The sequence below is a fragment of the Ahaetulla prasina genome, chromosome 3 (genome assembly GCF_028640845.1).
Source record: "Ahaetulla prasina isolate Xishuangbanna chromosome 3, ASM2864084v1, whole genome shotgun sequence".
Classification (NCBI taxonomy): Eukaryota; Metazoa; Chordata; class Lepidosauria; order Squamata; family Colubridae; genus Ahaetulla; species Ahaetulla prasina.
In genome coordinates this window covers 175,155,803-175,177,441 of record NC_080541.1, presented here as the reverse complement: position 1 = coordinate 175,177,441, position 21,639 = coordinate 175,155,803, and the positions used below count along the sequence as shown (strand labels likewise).

Here is a 21,639-nt window from a genome sequence, read left to right as displayed (position 1 = left end):
CTCACTGACAGCTGTAATACAGCCATTTGGAAATTACTTGCAAATGCCTTTTTGTGCACATTTTGAAAAATCAAACCGTAAAAGACTGCCAACAGAAGAACTGTATGTTTGTTTAATTTCAACCTCATTTCTATCCTTCCCTACCATCCAGGATAAAGAACTAGAAATAAATTTATATTCTTATACAACAAGCACTTTATGTTGGGGCCCTCTGATTTTCAATTTTGAGCAGGGCAAATATTAAAATTGGTTAGCCCTTGTAAGTGTGTTGATAGCAGCTATCTGTACAATAACGTATCTGAAGCAGTGGTTTCTAAGATTAATAATAAAGATTATTATAATAACAGTTTTTACAACTGAAAGGCACACCCCATCCTAAAGTTGGAAAAGGTTTAAGAGTTTATGTTTTGAGCAATATGTGCTAACGTCTGTGACACCACATTAGCTTTATAGACAGCATATTTTGCAGTTAACTTTTTGGTATGACTAAGTCTGCCCCACACGTCCTGCTGTGCTCTCCCATTGTAGCAGCAGGGACTGATCCTATGAGGGATAAGCGGAGAATGCCAGGAGTATGTGCCAAGAGTATCTTTCCTAGCAGGTTATATGGAGGCCAGACAAATCAAATTGACTATATTATTGATAAAAGACAGTGGAACAGATCAGTTAAAAATGTGAAGCAGATGTGCCTTGGGCATGACTTCATACTCCATACAGGTAGTCCTCAACTGACAACCATAACAAGGGACCAGTATTTCTGTTGTTAAGGAAAGCAGTTTTTAAATGACTTGCACCCAATTTTACAGCCTTTTTTTTTTTTTTGCATGGTTAAGTGAATCACTGTGGCTGTTAAGTAATTCACACAAGCAAATCCATTTCCTATGTTGACTTTGCTTGTCAGAAACTGGCTGGGAAGGTTGCAGATCATGTGATTCCAGAATACTGCAACTGTTACTGCCGGTTGCCAAGTGCCTGAATTTTGATCACATGATGTGAGGATGCTGCAATGGTCCTAAGTGCCAGGATTGTTTGTAAGTCACTTTTTCAGTGTCGTTGTAACTTCAAAGTGTTGCTAAACAAATGATTGTAAATCAAGGATTACCTGTAACCCCCATCCAGCAAGACTCCCTCAGAATTATGAGAATTATAGTCCCAATTTACATCCGTATTGGCGTAAAATATGAATTTTAAAACTTTAGGGTGAAAATCGATACATGAAAAAGAGGAGAAAACATCCAACAATATTTTCAGCCCAGAACTTCTCTCAGTTAAGAAATGCCCCCCAAAAGGAACTGCTTTAATCAATTATAAAAAATTAATTGTAATTATGAAGATTCCAAATACGTTTCATTTAAAATGCATTGTCAATTGTTACTTGCTATTTACAAATATGGAACTAATTTTAAAATGAAATATGAAAACGTTTGGCAAAACGAAGAGTCTGACTGGGATTAAAGCCTTCTTAAATGTTTGGATAATTTTATTAATATTAATATGCAAGAAACAGCTGTTTTGCTTGATCTTTTACAAATGAAATACAGTGATAATATTCATAATGGTAATATACATTTGATACATGTTATAGTATGGTCTTTTTGGGTAAGCAAAAGTATGCAAAGTGAAAAAAACAAATAAGAAATAGCAATTAAAGGAAATAATGCATGGGATTAGAAAAAAGAAATACTGCTAAATGTCATTTATACCAATACTATCTCTCCATATTTTATCAATTTGTAATGTCTTCTTGGTCTATTCATTCTTTTTTTGGAAATTTGGTCATTCTTTCTATATGACCAAGCTGCCGTAACATATTTCTTACTTACATACTGATCACTCATGTTAGTATTCAATCCACAATAACTCATTATCATTCATTCCTGGCTTGTCTCTTTTTATTGTTGTGTTTCTTATGTGCTCTATTCTCACTCCATACCATGTAAAAAAGCGGGCAGAGAGATACTCCAAAAAGCAGCCAATTTTACTTCCTGACAAACTTTTCATCTGTCTTTATTAAATATTCTATTACGGTACACAATTCAACTCCTATTTTTTTCCATAAGCCATTTTTCTTATACTTATATATATATATTACCTGATGATAAACAAAAATCTGCATTCCCCTGCCCAACATAAAGCCTTACTGAACTTCACAAATTTTCTTTTTTTCATTTGTACCTTTCAATCAGAATTTTGCCAAACATTTTCCCGTACACATTTAATAAACTCCTGTATTTTTTGTATTTCTTTTGCTATCTTTTCCTTTGCATAGGATATTAGACCTGTATACTGCACGAATCAAAAAGAAGGCTGTGAAAATATTTACAGGCCCCTCGCATCCTGGACATAAACTGTTTCAACTCCTACCCTCAAAACGACGCTATAGAGCACTGCACACCAGAACAACTACACACAAGAACATTTTTTCCCCGAACGCCATCACTCACTCTGCTAAACAAATAATTCCCTCAACACTGTCAAACTAGTTACTAAATCTGCACTATTAATCTTTTCATTGTTCCCATCACCCATCTCCTTCCACTTATGACTGTAACTTTGTTGCTTGTATCCTTACGATTTATATTGATATTGTTTCCTGATTGCTTATTTGTAGCCTATGATTATCATTAAGTGTTGTATCATTAAATGTTAAACTTGTACCCTATGACTATCATTAAGTGTTGTAAATGTTGTACCTTGATGAAGGTATCTTTTTTGTATACTGAGAGCATATGCACCAAGACAAATTCCTTGTGTGTCCAATCACATTTGGCCAATAAAAAATTCTATTCTATTCTATTCTATTCTATTCTATTCTATTCTATTCTATTCTATTCTATTCTATTCTATTCTATTCTATTCTATTTGATATTCTTCCAGTCAACAGGCAAGGTTGTAGTCTTCACACACTTGTTAAACTAAACACAGTCACTCCATAAGCAAATCCCATCTATAGTTTAACCTTTCTCCATTGCAGTGCCTACTCCTGCAATCTTACCATTTTCTAACATTCACACAGCACGGATGTCTTCCTGTTTGACCTTTTTTCCTTAGGCCCTAACATTTGTAGCATTTGTTTCCATTTCATTGTTTGCCATGTACCTATAATTCCCATACATAAATATCACTTTCAGCATTTTTCACTTCTGTTTCATTTCAAATTCTCATTGCTTTTATTTTTAATTCTATTCATTCTGCTGGAGGCTCCTAGTTTAGCTTTTTTTCATCTAAAGCAATTATTTCCATCAAAATTTCTTTGCATTTTCTGTCTGTATTAACTTAACCATTCCCTGCTCTCTCTTACATTCTTTGTAACTTTCTCTATAGAAAATCTTCCTCTCATCTGCATTTTTTTCACTCATTCTCAATTTTTAATTCATTTACATGTGCACTGACCTAAGCTCTTAAACTATGTTTCAAAACAAATAAATTGTCTTTTTAAGCACATCCTCACCGGTTATCATTTTCATTCATTCTTGGATATCTGAATGGTCCAAATGATCCATTTGCTTTTCCTGTATTCTCTCATCTTGTTCCCAGCATCCATGCCAACTAACAGAATAAATTTTCCCTGGAATTTATTTATTGAGAGTGTTGTGCAACTTTTTCCAGAACTTATCTCTGATTCTTCCAGATGTCACTTGTAACGTGATCTTTTGTAGATCTAGTGGAAGTATTCTAACATTACAACATACTGGCTTGAATTCAACCGAGTCTACTGATCTACATGACTGATAATGTCCTTACACTATCTTTTCCCCCACCCTCCTGTCTAGTTCCTAGGGACCCACCAATGTGATCCTAAAAATGGGGCATTATAGACCTAATTTAGCAATGAGTATAAAAGAGCTACACAGGAACGAGGGGGAAAGGAACTTCCATCCTGTGACCTGAAGTATATGTCATTCATCTGCTGTACTTTGTTGAAGCATGTCTACAAATAGAGGATTGTGAAAAAAGTATGCGTTCATTTATCAAACAGAATGCTATATCTGCCGAAAGAGCTAATGCAGTTGTCATCAACAGAATTATGGTATCAAGTTCGTAGGAAGTGATAACACTGCTCTGTGCCACACTGGTAAAACCACAGCTGGAATACGGTGCCCACTTCTGGTCACCACAATATAAAAAAGAAAAAATGTTGAAGAATTAGAAAGAGTTCAAAGAAGAATAGCAGAGATAGTAAGGGACTTGGAGACTAAATTCAACAAAGAAAAGATAATGGAACCAGATATGTTTAGCCTAAGGAAGAGAAAGTTAAGGCGGAGATATGATAGCAGTCTTCCATATATAATGGAATAACATTGAACATTTGCATTTATTCTCCACAGCATACAGGGATAAAAAATGAACTAATCAAAGGATGCGCTATAGCAGGGGTCTCAAACTCACATCATCGCAGAGACATCACATGATGTATCGGGACTTTCCCCCCCCTTTCGGTAAACTGGGTGTGGGCGTGGCCAGCATGTGATGCATTTGGCCTGTGGGCCAGAAGTTTGACAGCCCTGCTCTACAGAGGGAGATCCAAAGTTGAAATAAGGATGAGTTTCTTTTCCAGAAAAGATTGGATGACTATTTGCCCTGGATGGTATGAGAATAGGCAATGGACAGGGTGTCAGACTAGAAAACTTCCCAGGACCCTCCCAACCCTATGATTCTATGATTTTTTAAAATTCAAAATTGAGGGAGAAACTTTAACATATATGTATATAATGCATAGAATATTTGTTCAATGATTTCCATTTTGAATAATGTAAAAGTTTATTTATTTAAATTTGTTTAAAGCAGAATTAAAAGTCGATAACCTTTTACATTCATGAGGGAGAATATATACCCAGTTTTGGGTTAGTAGCAAAAGCACAGTTAGCATATTGTTTAGATATGATGAAGGGGAGAGAGGGTTTGGCTTCTCTTTAACAGAGGGCACATGGAGAAATGATGACCCAGAAGACAAAAGGGAAGGCAGTAGATTTAAGTCTTTAAAGCACAGACCACCTAACAAGATAACTCTGAAATGCTTCTAATTTCAGTAAGGCTGCAACTGCACCTCCCTCTCATTGTAAACAACTAATCCCAGCAGAAAACAACAGAGAGTAAAATGTATACTCATTCTGCAGCATTCCAGACCCTGCTTTATCTTTTATTTATTTTTCTAAGAGGTCAGAGATTGGGGGGTGGGTGGGTGGGAGGAAGCCAAAGACACAGGCCATCTCTTGTGTGGCCTTCAAGGAAGCTGTTTTAAAGGCAACGTCCAAGAACACACAATCTGGAGTTTTTATAGCAGAGCAATTCCAGGCTGCATTCTCTCCTCCCCGCCACTCTTTTGTGGTAAAGCTACACAGCTTTAAACCAAAGGACAGGGTGGTCGATTGCTTCGGAAAGAAATGTAAAGAGTTGGGAAATAATTCCTTTTCCTGTTGAAACTATAAATAAGAAAAGCTGATTTACACAGTGCCAGGACTGCTGACTTTCAGAGCTTGCTATCTGTCTATAAATCAAGCGTGTTGAGCAAAGTTAACAAGAGGGGGATGGCTCTTTTGCCTAAATATTGAGAATATTAAAAAAAAAAACCCTGTATTTTTGCATTCTCTTTAGTCCCAGAAAACAGAACTGGATGAAAACGAATACATAGGAAGAGTCAGAATAACCAGGGAGGCTGAAATATGCATTATTCACACACAAGAAACAGACTTCAGCAATGCAAAGACAGTCCAGAATTAGAGGCTATATACTTATTATTTAGGATTCATTGATTCACAGCCCTAGGTGGGTGATCAATCCTTGCCTTACAGTCAGTCTGCAGTTATTAAGAGGTAGAATACATCTGCTACTCTATCTGGGCATTTAAATGCCAATCTGGAATATTTATCAACTCTAAGCTGCCTTTTGCAGGGAGCATATTCTGGTCCACCTACTTATGGCTGGCTATATGATAAAGCATTTGCCTGAAAAGAAGTGAGGTTAACCGATTTGTAAAACTGAACCTTCCTGGTTGAGTATTCTGGGTGAAATTGTTGTCTTTTTTATGAGACAGCTTGAGGATCTTGTATGAGATCTGGTACCCATAGATTTTTGGTTGAACTGTCCTAGAGCTGCCACTATTATCTTCTGTTTTTCTGACATTATCGCTGTTTACTCTGGAAAAGAATCAACACTTCTGCAATGCTACTCTCTCTAAAACATATTATTCAAAATAAGGAACTGTTTTGAAGCAGTGAGAGGAGTAATAAATAGAAATGACTCAATTTTTCATGCTGGAATTTTAGTGTTTTGGTAGGATAACAGGGAGACATGGTATCATAAAAAGCAACACATTACACTCAGTGGGCATTTCCATTAGGTCACAGGGCACTGTGCCATGGTCCTGGGTGGTCTGCTTACTTGGGTGTTCCATAATGGCGAAGGACACTTAAGGTGTCAGTGAGCGACATTGTCTATTAGTATAATGCAGTGCAGAACTCATCCTGGAACTCCAGAAGCATAGCTGTCCAGGCCCAATGCCAAAGCAAGCATCTTGCTGGCTGTTTTTTGTCGGTCTCTGGCAAGAGCTATTGGATTTAAATATAAATCTTACAAGGAGAATATTTTCTGTATTGGGGCCCTTTTTAAAAAGCAACCAACCTCCACAAAGACTATGGAACACACCTCCATATTCATGTGATGCCATATCTATTTCTCAGAGTGGCTAATTTGAAATCTGTAAGGATAAAGTTAGTATATTTGTTTCAGCTAATTCTTCCTCTTTATATTAATTCTGAAACACATTGCTCAGTGCACATTGCCTACATTAGCATCTGTTCTTTTACAGGATCTAGTGCTCACGGACCTGCACACTGGGATAAATGTGGCATGCATGGCTAATATGAGAGGCATTCAGCAAGTTCTGTGAAAGGAAGATACCATCCCAAGAGTATAATATAATGTATTTGATCATCTCCACATGAGTGCCACATTATTTGCAGCTTTGCAAACTATGAAGTTGGAAGCAAGACTCTTTTCTCCTGAGGGAATGTCCTGTAAAATCTGTTATGATGGTACAGTATATAAATATCACCTTGGAAAAAGTTTGCTCTAATGCAGGGGTAGTCAACCTTTTTATACCTACCACCACTTTTGTATCTCTGTTAGTAGTAAAATTTTCTAACTGCCCACCGGTTCCACAGTAATGCGCCATGTATCATCGTCTGTGCATGCCTCTCGTGCATCGTGGATTGGGTTTGGGGAGTGGGGTGCCGGCTACCAGCTCTGCTTGTCTGTTACAGCTGGGTGGTGTGGGGGGAGATGCGCGAGCTATTCTGGGACAAGGCTCTTTTGTTTGCGGTCATACTATAGCACCATTTAGTTTCAAATACGTAACGTGAACTAAACTTATGCGCAGGTGATACAAATAGTATATTTTCAGAAATTTAAATTGTCACGGGGAATTTTATGAAAACCTAATGAAAATGTTTTTAAATAATGCTATGTAAATTTTTTTAAAAGTCAATTAAATTAAAAAAAAGGAAAGTGCTTCAGTATCGGACAAAACCCCTATCGCCCGCCATGAAAGCTGGAACGCCCACTAATGGGCGGTAGGGACCAGGTTGACTACCACTGCTCTAATGCATACATTATATAAAATGGACAGTGAGTGAAAGTTTTTGTGCTGTAGTCTATGAATCCCAAACCCCTCATGGGATTAATTAGATTTTTTTCAGCTTGTCCCTAACTCTGTACATCAGGTTTTATTAAGAAAACCACCTAATCGCTTCATGATCCATCTTCAACTAGTTCTATTACTTTCTTTTTAACTTCCCCTTCACGTGGACATATTCTCACAAAAAGCAGCATTAAATTGGAGACATGTGGTAGATGGCAGCAGGGTTTAACTAGACACACATGCTCTCTCTCATTCATAATCTTGCTACAAGAACAAGACTATATCATTTGCTAAGGCAAATTCACCTGGCTTATGCATGAGCTACAGAACAGCAGCTCTTGTTTAAGGGCCCAGATTTAACAGGTTCAGCAATATGTTTTGTATTCTTTACATTTCTATTCCATATAACTATACCATTTGTGTTCCAAATGGCTTACAAATTTGTGTTAAAATTTGTGTTAAAATTAATTCACAATAATAATTTCAGCAACAATAATATCTCTAGACAATTTAAAGAAATAATGTTATGAATTTGTATTAAGGGTCTCTGGTGGCTCAACAGACTAATGCAGTCTGTTATTAACACAGCTGCTTGCAATTACTGCAAGTTCAAGTCCCACCAGGCCCAAGGTTGACTCAGCCTTCCATCCTTTATAAGGTAGGTAAAATGAGGACCCAGATTGTTGGGGGCAATAAAAGTTGACTTTGTATATAATATACAAATGGATGAGAGTATTGCTTAACACAATGTAAGCCGCCCTGAGACTTTGGAGAAGGGCGGGATATAAATTCAAATAAAAAAATAAATTTAAAAAAGTGACTATTAAAAGATCTGGTAAGTCAGCTTAATTAAATGTCTATGGAGATTCTAAGTCATGGTTGTCCAAAGGTGCTTTTTCAAGCCCACCTTTTAAATCCCCCCAACCAGTAGTGGAATTCTAATTTTTTTATTACCGTGATGTGGCTTGGTGGGCGTGGCAGGGGAAGGATACTGCAAAATCTCCATTTCCAGCCCACTCCAGGGGAAGGATACTGCAAAATCCCCATTCCCTCCATACTCCTGGGGGAAGGATGTTGCAAAATCTCCATTCCCACCCCACTCTGAGACCAGCCAGGGGTGGTATTTGCCAGTTCTCTGAACTACTCAAAATTTCTGCTACCGGTTCTCCAGAACTTGTCAGAACCTGCTGGATTTCACCCCTGATCTGAATGACACAAGCTGAAAGTTTGTCTCAATTATAAAAAAAGTGTCCTCTTATAAAAGAATAGTAGCTTCTAGCCCATTGTATATTATATCTTACTTATGAAACTCTGCCACAAATAATGTCATACATCAGGAAGAACTTACTTATTTCTTCGGTGATTTGAAGTGCTACAAAGAATTTGGTCTCCTTCCAAATCAAGAAAATGTAAGTCAGATATCCTCCTCAAAGATAGAGAATAATAGCCTAAAAACATAATTGTCTTATGTTGGCAAGGTGAGAATTGAATTAAGATGAACACAGAGTACTTATATTACACTTTACATACTATAAATCGAAGTTCAAAATTGATTCTCTGGGCTAGAGAGAAAACTATATTACCATTAAAATTAGATCAGAAAGCATTTTGTTGATTTTATCTATTTTTATGTTTAACACAATGGACTATTCACACAGACACAGAAGCAACATTTTCTGTGCAACTCAACAAGTTTGAATTCCTAAAGAAGAGCAGCAATCTTGCCAAACATCTTTTTATTACGAATGACATCAGTTTTACTCTGACATCCACTGCTACTTTAAGCTTGTCATCTAGCCAGCTAACTTCCCAGATGTGCTATGCATGCTATTAGATACATCAAGCCAACTCACTGCTGTGAGAAATGGATTGACACTTCTAATGAAAAGCTGTGTGTATTTCTACTCATGATATAGTAACAAACTGAATACATTAAAGTGAAGATTTTAAAAAGATAATATTATAAAGAGAGCACCATGGCAAATAGTAACACAATCTCTTTTCAGGGAGTTGACTCAGCATATGATGAAGACATCAGATACTCCTTAAAATGCATACTGGTAATCTGTCAATTAAGTATCCTGGAGGTGTTTTCCCCACATTCATTTTACTTGTCAAAAACTGGAAAAATATTGGTTTGTTTTTTTAAATCAAACAAAACATAAAATTGGGAACTACCTTACAAGAAAATCACATTTGAGCTAACCCATTAGTTATAAAAAGTATAATAGCTATAATTTACTACTTAAACTCAACAAGCTTGGGATAATATTTCACAACCAAAACTAAATTGACTTCCTTGACTTAAGTGTATTAATATCTTTTTTCTTTCCTATCTCGCTTTGGAGGGAGAAGTATATACTCAGGGTACTAATACAGAGATTACATATATTTTCCATGGGAATCAGTATACATGTATTAAATCTCACTTATTCAGATTATTAAATAGAATTTATCACAGGAAAGCTGCCATTATGCTGTCACAGCAACTTTTATGGAGAAGTTTAGAAAAGGAACAAAAACATGCTTTTTATGGTGTTTTCAGTGGTAATGCTACTGGAGAGAGAATGGGCAAAATATTTAGTTTCAAACTTCAAAATTAATATGCTATCCTGTCAGAGATATAATACTTTTATTTCTTTTATTCAAAAAAAATTGCCATAAATTGATGGTGTATTTCAGCAGCACAATCTGGGGGAGCATTGAAGGTCACAAAAACAGGCAAAGCAGTCCACCCACCTATGGATTAGGAGCTAAGGAAAGCATATACCTGGTTATATAGTAGTCTTTCCTTATACCAGCACGAAACAAGTTCTAGTAAGTGACATAAATAAATGACATCCAATGTAGCATGGTGGTTAAGATGGACCAAGAATGGGGATACCAAAATTCAAATCTATCATAGTCACAGAAGCTCATAGAATAGCTTTGGGCCAGTCAGTCTTTTAGATCAATCTATTAATACTTGGAACACACTACCTGACTCTGTGGTCTCTTCTCAAAATCCCCAAAGCTTTGACCAAAAACTCTACTATTGACCTCACCCCATTCCTAAGAGGTCTGTGAGGGGCGTGCATAAGACCACAAACGTGCCTACCATTCCTGTCCTATTGTTTCCTTTCATTATGTGTTTTATGTGTTTTTAAGTGCCTGTGAACCGCCCTGAGTCCTTCGGGAGATAGGGCGGTATATAAATATGATTAATAAATAAATAAATAAATAAATAAATAATATCCAATTAATATAGTTATTACATACTTATGCTTATATATATATATATATATATGCTTATATTTTCATGCTTATGCTTATATATACTGTTGTGACTAAATAAATAAATAAATAAATAAATCTCACATGGTTGTTATTTTTTTTGAGGAAAAATGGGAGGAGGGATGCTAGGCACATTGCCCTGAGCTTCTAAGAAAGGATAAAATATAAAATGAATGAATGAATGAACTTTGTTGCTTGTATCCTTACGATTTATATTGATACTGTTTCCTGATTTGTACCCTATGACTATCATTAAGTGTTGTACCTTATGATTCTTGATGAACGTATCTTTTCTTTTATGTACACCAGGGGTGTCCAAACTTTTTTGAGTGAGGGCCAAATACAGAAAATTTGGGGGGGGGGGGAGAGAATGGGCGTGGCTTATTTTGGGGTGTGGCTTGGTGGTCATGTGACTGGTGGGCGTGGCTAACTGCTCATGTGACTGAGTGGATGTGGCTATGGGCATAGAAACTACTCAGAGGGCTAAAAAAAGTAATTTTTGACCAGTCCTCACACTTATGACCATCCTCACATTTATGCCCATTGCAGCATTTTTAACAACCATATCACTCATTTCACAACTGCTTCTCTTCACCACGGTTACAAGATAGGGTGCAAAATGTAAAGATAGTTGTACGTGTGAGGACCAGTCAAAAGTGTGAGAACCTGTCAGAAATCACTTTTTTCAGCCGTCTGGGTACAGTTTAGGCTTAAGTATACTATATGTGTGTGAGTTATATATATGTGCATGTGTATCTCTATGTTTGTGTACGTGTGTGTTTGTGTTATGTTGATTTTTAATGTAATATTTTTAAATATAATTATTCAGAAAGGCATGCGGCTGGACAACAAACAGTATATAAGCCTAGTAAATTCATGTGTGGCCCGGGCCACACACAAGAGGTGACATATTGACACATGATTACTGTGTGTATTTCTAACTCACCTATAATGTGAAGAACATTGCTCTCAGTGGGAGCAGTGATGCTGTCCTTTGGATTGAAGGCGAACTCGGCCTCGGGATGCTCCGGGGACAGAAACGCCGCAAAAGAGCGACGGCTCAGCTGCCCCCAAGGGGAAGGGAGGACCCCGGAGAAGAGCCCGACGCTTCGCCGCAGCCACGCACCTGATCGGCCTCCCAAGGAGCTATGCCCGGGGTGCCCGTCAACCAGCTCAGCTCCCACAGCCAGCCCGGCCTCGCATTAGCCGGGGCCCCTTTCCAGCAGCTGGTGGGCAGCGGGGGTGTGCGGGGCGCGGCCGGGGCCTCCAAAAGCAGTAGGGCCGCCCAGGCCTTGAGTCCACGGCTGGCGTCCTCCGGCCCTTGAAGCAGCAGCGGGGGTGGCGGCCTCCCGTGGCCCTTCGTCTCTAGGCGGAGAGCAGGTGGCAGTCAGTGGCTCCCAGGCGGCGATCCCCTCAGCCTCTTCCCCCCCACTCCCCGCCTCCCGCCTGACTCACCAGCCCTGGGCCGCCTCCCGCCTGGCCCGGCCTCCGAGCGGAACTTGGCCGGAACCACCAGCGGCTCTCCGTCCGCCTCCCGCTGCCTCTTCCTCCCGGGCAGCCGAGGGGCACCGCCTCGCTTCAGTCCGCACTCCGGGGGGACGGGGGACGGGGCGGCGGCGGGAGCAGCGCCTGTGCCTATCCCGCGCGCCGCTTCCCCCCGCCGCCACCCCAGCGGATCCCGCCACCGAAATTCATCCTCAGAGTCGCCCATTTTGGCGGCGCAGCTACGCAGGCGCCACCTTTCCGTTGCTGCGCGAGCTCCCCCTGCTGCTCGGCGGCTGAACTGCCCCAACCCTCTTTGCAACAGCCCCGCGCCGGGACGGAAGAGTCACGTACAGAAACAGGAGCCATCTACGATTTTTATTACATATTTTACCCGAGACGTTGCGCAACCTTCTATTGCACCAGGCCACCCCACCTGGGAAGCCGGGCAGAATGGTGAAGGCGGCGGGCCATATTCAATTATATTTTCAGAATTTGCTGCGGGCCAATAAAAACTGACCCGCGGGCCGCAGTTGGCCCGCGGGCCGTAGTTTGGACACCCCTGATGTACACTGAGAGCATATGCACCAAGACAAATTCCTTGTGTGTTCAATCACACTTGGCCAATAAAAAATTCTATTCTATACTATTCTATTCTATGAATGAAGTGAAAGGCAGTACTATTTTTAAAATTAAGATTAAAAAAAAACCTTTATTGGTGAGGAGGAAGAAGAATTATCTATGTGTACTGAAGTCAACTTTAGTGCAGAAATTTTGGTTATAAAAAAACATCTGCTTCCTAAAAAAGTCAAAGAGGGACAAGTTCCAGGATGGCTATTTGAGGTAACTGATACTCCTTAATTCGTTACATATGAACCAAAAGGGAGGTGAAATGAGCCAAATATAGACAGGAGATATATAGTCAGAATTCTCCCTTCAGTGCTTAGATGCCATCACTCTCTGCATGTTAAGCAGCCTGAGAACTGAAATTATATAACCCCGTTCTTGCCAAACTATTACGAAAGTAATGAAACCAAGGCTCACTTTCTGCTAGATTGAAGGAACCCAGAAATTACTGTAAAGCCTGAACGAATGCACCTAGATGACAATCAAAAGGTCTCTGCAGCTTGGTTAATACAGTATGGTGATTTCTTCCCAACTATAGATTGTGATGTGGCCATTTCTCATTAATCCTTGATAATTTAGTCATGGTAACAAAAGTTAAAAGCAAAAGATAATAAACTTAATTATAAAATGTAAAACTAAAAGTAGAACATAAGATTTATAAAATTAAAGTAGTACACGAGATCTCTTGGTGAACTGAGTATATAAGTCAAGGATCTACGAACTCCAATACATTTTCAATCCTAAGACTAAACAGTTGAGAAAATAAAGAATAATTTATTGCTCTTTATAATGTCATTTATCTAAATATTAATACCTGATAGGCCATTTCAGCAAAGCTTTAATTGGGCCACTGCCATATGAAAGTCTCTCTCACTCTCTCTCTTAGCAGAAACTGTTGAATTCTGATTTAGAAAATTAAATTTGAACACTCTTATCTCCTAAATTCTTCACTCTTTTCAAAGAGCTACTCCTGTCTTAGGTGAATCTCAATAGGAGTATTATTTATTGTTTTTTGTAACATCAGAACTGGTCTTGTCTGAAGATGAACTGCAAATTACCCTTTATCTTTATGGTATGGGAATTTAATTTATAGTATGCCGGCAATTAAATGTGGCAATTATATTTACAGTACCTATAGCCTAGTTTTGTAATTGCAATGTGCTTCAGAAGCTTTTTCTTCACATTAAACAAGCATGTGATGAGAATCAATTTCAAGGACAATTCAATTTCTGAAAAACAATTTCAGTTCTTTTTAATTCATTATTTAATGTTTTCAATTCATTGATACTAGAAATTGCCTGCAAAGGAAGGTAGATCACTTGCACAACAGCCATCATTTATATCACAATTTAACTTTTTCAAACAATGCAAGAAAAGTATGGAACTAAAAGGACAAGCCATTGAGAAAAAGCTTGCCAAAAAAAGGTTTGTGGGAGCACTTCCTATGTGAAATAACACATATAAAATATTGTTAAGATAAATAATTTTGTAAAGTTAATCAGCATTAATACCACCATTAACTTAGGTTCTATTACTTTAAGAAAATTAAAACATTTTCCCCATCTTCTTGATCCATGCTGCATACAATTTAATTTTTCTCCAACATGTCCCTGTCATTAATCTTTTGTTTAAGTTAAACATTCCCAATACAATACTGTTTCCTCATAGGGCAGTTGCCTCTGATTCTTCTGGTTGCCATTTTTCGACCATCTACATTTTTTTTCAATGCTACAATAATTATTAAACAAAGATACTTATGCCATAGTTCTGGAAAGTTCTAGAAAGTTATTATGATATCAACAATTGCATTTTTCCATAATAGAGAGTTTACTTTTTGAACAAGAATCCCAATAAAGAACCAAATTTTTCCTGGTCAGTTAAGTGTTAACTCAAGTCTACAATTAACCACCCGCAGCTCTCTTACAAAGGGAAGGCAAATAAATAAATATATAAATGAATAAATAAATAAATTTATCACATTTACATAGCAATTCATCTCATGTAGTGACTCTGAATGGCACATACATTAAAACAATCAAAATAGATAAAATTCAATAAAAAGTACAACCAAAATAAATAAAAAATATAAATTATTAAAAAAATAAATTAAAAATATTTTAAAAATGGCAAGAAGAAAAACCATGCAGAGTGCTTTCAGTTGATCACCATGTAACCATCCAGCAGGCTTTGCTCTATCATAGTATGCCCACAACATTTGACATATAGATATGCCTTTTTAAAAAAAGAATCTGGAGGATTTTTTTTGCTTCTACCCATATTTGTGTTAACTATTTTAATGTGCATTATTCCACACTGATATGTATATATCATTTGAAAATGTGTATCTTTAACGTCCCTTTTTATTTTATTCATGTAAAATATTTAATTTCAATAGAAAACATGGCTATTTCACCATGTATACATAATTCCAAAATTGTGATTAATGTTTATTTCTCTTTTGACTTCCTATTCTTAAATAGTTACAATCTGTTAGAGGATCTTTTTACTATTACATTGATGTATCTCTACAGGAACCTGATGAAGGAAAAACATTTCTTGAAAGGACAAGCAAATGATTTTATCTAAGTAACCTACAATCAAACCATTCTACAGCAGGGGTCACCAAGCCCCGGGGTATGGCTTGATATCGGGCCGTGACCCACACAAGTGGTCGACGAGTGCTGGAAAGTATGGGGACCACTGCTGTACAGTTTTTGTTATCATAACTTACTTTTGTAGAATTCATTTAGCATCTCTTCATTATTTGAAGATACTAACACTTCTTCAGGCAGTTTTACTTTAACGTATTATCTTCCCACCAATTTATCCAAAATAAAGCTATTCTGCTTGTAATTTTCTAAATATTCTCCATTTCGTATTTAAGAAACATGGCATTACTCTTGTTTTTAGCTTCCCAATATTATATGCCAATGGCAATCTTTTTAACACTAATTGTATTTACTACGCATATCAGGGCATTTTAATACTTCACAGATAGAGGCATCTGCAGGAATGAAGGCTTTCATCAAAATGATAAAAAGAGAACTGCACAGTCATGATACAGTACATGTACAAAAGGGGTACAGTTTGCATCACAATGATACAACATTGCTTTGTACCCTCTTGTGACCCTCTTGTGGATGCCTCTATCCTCTATCCTCATTCATAATTCTGTTTTCTCTCCTGAAAATAAAGAAGTGGCATTCAGCCAAACAGGGTATGCTTTGGATATTCCATAATTAGTTGATTTTAATGCTACGATTCTCTATATAAAACCACAAAGGATTTTTCAAAAGGCCACCTACCCTTCTTCAATTCTGACAGAATTCATGATGATGCAGTTAGTAATTTTAACTTTGTCCTTGATCAAACATGAAGTACCAATGACAGAACGTTTTACTGAAGTCTTTTCGCCTATTTGAGAAGATGCACCTACAATGCTGTCAGATCCAACCTACGGAGGAAGAGAAAAAACCTGAACCACCAAGTATTAAGCAATATCTTCTCACTGAATCGCTGATAGCTGCCAATTAACAGACCGAAAAAACCCAAATTAGCTTTAATGAAACCTCAAGAATCTTTTTTTTTTTTCACATGAAAAAAGGTCTACTTTTTTGTGTTGTATATTGGAGAATAGAAAGCACTCTAAATGGATTAGTAAAAAAGAACTGGAGAGTTTTTGAATATCTACCATAGCTACTAAATTGATCTTCTAGATATTTTTTTTTACTGCACTTTTCAAGAATATAAAAGAATTCTGTCACCTGGAACTTTCTCTGAAGTTAACTATTTCCAGCCTATTGGAATAAATAGTATACATTATAAATTCATATATGATAGTCCATTGCAGGGAGTTAGCGAACTCAGACCAAGACAGATCTAAATGCTACTTTTATAATTAATAAAAATCAATGCACTTCAGCAATACCAGCCCAGAAGATCAAGCATACAGTTGGTCTTGTTCCCATGATCTGCTTAATTTTCTAGGAGAGTTCCAGGAGAAGCATGTTCTACATCAGGGGTGTCAAACTGGCAGCCTGTAGGCCAAATGCGTCATGTGCCGGCCATGCCCACCCCAGCTAAGCGAAGGGGAAAAACGTCGTGATATGTCACATTATGGCAACGTGACATCGCAAGTTTGACACCCGTGTTCTACACAAACACACAAACAAGAATAGGAAAAAATTTTTGTGTCATGTGAGAAAACCTGACTTGATCAAATTGGAAGGTGATCATTTCACACAATCCTACCTGCTCATACCCAGACCCATTCTCTTTATCAGCAAGTCTGAATGCAATGCATACATCTTTTATGGACCTTAACATTTCCTGTGCAATTACCCCTGCTTTATTCACAAAAGAGTGTCATTCTCATAGTATTAGAAAATTTGCTAGCATCTATCCTACTTAGTTTGCCTAAACTAAGATTTTTTTCTTACTTGCTCTAAAACTCAGAAACTTAATCTACTAGTTGACAGTGATACAAGATCCTTGTTGCTCTGAAGCTAAAACCACTGCTTCCTACTTCAGCAAACAAGGCAAAACAAAACTGGAAACTATAATTATCTGTACATTGAGATGTGCAGAGAAATGGTTAAAATACAAAGGTATATAGCCTGAAAACTTGAAAGAGCTTTCACTGTAACAATATTTACCAGGAAACAAGAACCAGGAAAACAAAATGCTGTGCCATATTTATTTACCTCTATCTCCCCATTATCCCCTTCTTGCTACTCACCATGCACTTATCAATAATCTGTGCAGAACTATGAACCAGAGGTTCTTCAGGACAAAGTGAAGGCAGCAGTTTGGGAACCTGAAATAAAAAAATTGAAATCATACATTAACGCCCCACCAAACATACTCCTATTTCTCCCACGGCACGACTGAGGAACTGGTCGTGGCCTGGGAGCGGGCCGCGGCCGGGGCCCTGGACCGTGTCGCGCCTTTGCGGCCTCTGACCCGGCGTAGATCTCGTCCGGCCCCTTGGTTCTCCGAGGGGCTGAGGGAGATGAAACGCCGGAGAAGACGCCTAGAGAGCACCTGGAGGTCCAGTCGCTCCGAAGCTGATCGGACACTAGTTAGGACCTATTCTAGGACCTACCTAGTGGCAATGAGGGAAGCGAGGCGCTCCTACGCCTCCACCCTCATTGCGTCGGCAGATAACCGCCCGGCCGCCCTGTTTCGGGTGACCCGCTCTCTCCTACATCAGGAGGTGCGGGATGACCCTTGCAGGACGAGCCGAGGAGTTTAGTGGTTATCTATCGATAAAATCGCTCAGCTGAGGGACGGTCTGGACCGAATTTGGGATGATCAAGCGAGGGAGAGGAGGCACGTCTTGTTGAGCACATTTGGGATGAGTTTGACCCTGTGGCTCCGAGGGCGTGGACAGGTTGTTGGGGAGGCTTCACGGCACGACATGTTTACTGGACCCGTGTCCTTCCTGGCTGGTACTGGCCACTCAGGCGGTGACACGAGGCTGGCTCAGAGGATTATCAACGCTTCTTTGTTGGATGGGGTTTTCCTGCCGCCTTGAAAGAGGCGGTGGTGAGACCCTCCTTAAGAAGCCCTCTTTGGACCCAGCTATTTTGGGTAATTATCGTCCAGTCTCCAACCTTCGCTTTGTTGCGAAGTTTGTAGAGAGTGCCGTGGCGCGACAGCTGCCCCAACACCTGGATGAAGATGTCTATCTAGACCCGTTCCAGTCCGGCTTCCGACCCGGATACAGCACGGAGACAGCTTTGGTCGCATTGGTGGATGATCTCTGGAGGGCCAGGGACAGGGATATTCCTCTGCCCTGGTCCTATTAGACCTCTCAGCGCGCTCGATACCATCGATCATGGTATCCTGCTGCGCCGGTTGGGGGATTGGGAGTGGAGGCACCGTATATCGGTGGTTCTCCTCCTATCTCTCTGACCGTCGCAGACGGTGTTGACAGGGGGCAGAGGTCGACCGCGAGGGGCCTCACTTGTGGGGTCCCACAGGGTCGATTCTCTCGCCCTGCTGTTCAACATCTACATGAAGCCGCTGGGTGAGATCATCAGTGGTTTCGGGGTGAGATACCAGCAGTACGCTGACGACACCCAGCTGTACTTTTCCACCCCAGACCACCCCAATGAAGTTGTCGAAGTGCTGTTCCGGTGTTTGGAAGCTGTACGGGTCTGGATGGGGAGAAACAGGCTCAAGCTTAATTCCTCCAAGACGGAGTGGCTGTGGATGCTGGCACCCCGATTCAGTCAGCTGCAGCCGCGGCTGGCTGTTGGAGGCGAGTTACTGGCCCCAAAGGATAGGGTGCGCAACTTGGGTGTGCTCCTGGATGATCGGCTGTCGGTTGGAGCCCATTTGACGGCCGCCCCCAGGAGGGCCTTCCACCAGGTTCGCCTGGTTCGGCAGTTGCGCCCCTTCCTTGATCGGGATGCCTTATGCACAGTCACTCATGTGCTCGTTACCTCTTGCTTGGATTACTGTAATGCTCTCTACATGGGGCTCCCCTTGAAGTGCGCTCGGAGGCTTCAGTTAGTCCAGAATGCAGCTGCGCGGTTGGGGGATTGGGAGTGGGAGGCACCGTATATCGGTGGTTCTCCTCCTATCTCTCTGACCGGTCGCAGACGGTGTTGACAGGGGGCAGAGGTCGACCGCGAGGGGCCTCACTTGTGGGGTCCCACAGGGTCGATTCTCTCGCCCTGCTGTTCAACATCTACATGAAACCGTTGGGTGAGATCATCAGTGGTTTCGGGTGAGATACCAGCAGTACGCTGACGACACCCAGCTGTACTTTTCCACCCGGACCACCCCAATGAAGTTGTTGAAGTGCTGTCCCGGTGTTTGGAAGCTGTACGGGTCTGGATGGGGAGAAACAGGCTCAAGCTTAATCCTCCAAGACGGAGTGGCTGTGGATGCGGCACCCGATTCAGTCAGCTGCAGCCGCGGCTGGCTGTTGGAGGCGAGTTACTGGCCCCAAAGGATAGGGTGCGCAACTTGGGTGTCCTCCTGGATGATCGGCTGTCGTTTGAAGACCATTTGACGGCCGTCTCCAGGAGGGCCTTCCACCAGGTTCGCCTGGTTCGGCAGTTCGCCTTCCTTGATCGGGATGCCTTATGCACAGTCACTCATGCGCTCGTTACCTCTCGCTTGGATTACTGTAATGCTCTCTACATGGGGCTCCCTTGAAGTGCGCTCGGAGGCTTCAGTTAGTCAGAATGCAGCTGCGCGGGTTATAGAGGAGCTACGCGTAGCTCCCATGTAACACCGCTCCTCGCAGACTGCACTGGCTGCCTGTGGCCTTCCGGGTGCACTTTAAGGTGTTGGTTATGACCTTTAAATCGCTCCATGGCTTAGGACCTGGGTACTTACGGGACCGCCTGCTGTTACCACACGCCTCCCACCGACCCGTCGCTCCCATAGAGAGGGACTTCTCAGGGTGCCGTCCGCCAAACAATGTCGGCTGGCGGCCCCAGGAAGGGCCTTCTCTGTGGGGCTCCCACACTCTGGAACGAACTTCCCGGTTTACGCCAAATACCGACCTTCGGACATTTCGCGAACTCAAGACTCATCTTTTATCCAGCGAGGGCTGGCTTAAATTGGGATTTTAATGTTTAAATTTATTAATTTTAAACGGGGTTTTCTTAGTATGGTAAATTTTAATCATTGGGCTAATTTAAAATAAGTTTTTTAAATCGTATTTTAAACTTGTATATTGTATTGTCGGTTTTATTATGCCTGTACACCGCCCTGAGTCCTTCGGGAGAAGGGCGGTATAAAAATCAAATAAAATAAATAAATAAAATAAATAATATAAAAATTACCATTAGTTTACGCAATTAAAATTATTATGTTCAAGAGACCAAAAAGGACATGCATAAAAATTGTGTGTATGTGTGTAAAACCTCTTACTGCATGTCCTAATTATACATGATGATTTTAATTTTTTAAACAGGTAAGAATTAATTAGGCTTCAGGAGACTATATAGGAAGTTACAGGCTACACAAGCTATTTCATATGTCAAACTTAGTCTAAGTTTGAACATTGCTTGGCCTTACACACTGAGCAAAAATATTATTTATTTATTTATTTATTTATTTATTAAATTTCTAGACCGCCCTTCTCCCGAAGGACTCAGGGCGGTGTACAGCCTTATTAAGATACATAGATAGACAATAAATTTAAAATAATTTTAAAATGAAATATTTAACCGGCCAATTTAACTAAAAATAACAAAACCAATTAAAATCAGTACAAAATTTAAAATTTAAAATTTAAAAAACTAAAAAATCTAATCCAGTCCTGCGCACCTGAATAAGTGTGTTTTAAGTTCACGACGGAAGGTTCTAAGGTCCGAGAGTTGGCGAAGTCCTGGGGGGAGCTCGTTCCAGAGGGCGGGAGCCCCCGCAGAGAAGGCCCTTCCCCTGGGTGTCGCCAGACGACACTGCCTAGCTGACGGCACCCTGAGGAGTCCCTCTCTGTGAGAGCGCACGGGTCGGTGAGAGGTATTCGGTAGCAGAAGGCGGTCCCGTAAATAGCCCGGCCCTATGCCATGGAGCGCTTTAAAGGTGATCACCAACACCTTGAAGCGCACCCGGAAGGCCACAGGTAGCCAGTGCAGTCTGCGCAGGATAGG

General features: G+C 40.2%; 1 protein-coding gene across 2 annotated transcripts in view; it reads right to left on the bottom strand.

Annotated features, from left to right (window-relative positions):
- EIF2B3 (eukaryotic translation initiation factor 2B subunit gamma) overlaps positions 1–21,639 on the bottom strand; it is a 103,692-nt gene that overhangs the window by 20,926 nt on the left and 61,127 nt on the right. For both annotated transcript variants that reach the window (XM_058174726.1, XM_058174727.1), the window contains exons 9-10: positions 17,760–17,837; positions 16,327–16,475 (exon numbers count right to left, since the gene is read on the bottom strand). In XM_058174726.1, the coding sequence (XP_058030709.1) occupies positions 16,327–16,475; positions 17,760–17,837 (227 nt within the window). The remainder of the gene's footprint in view (positions 1–16,326; positions 16,476–17,759; positions 17,838–21,639) is intronic.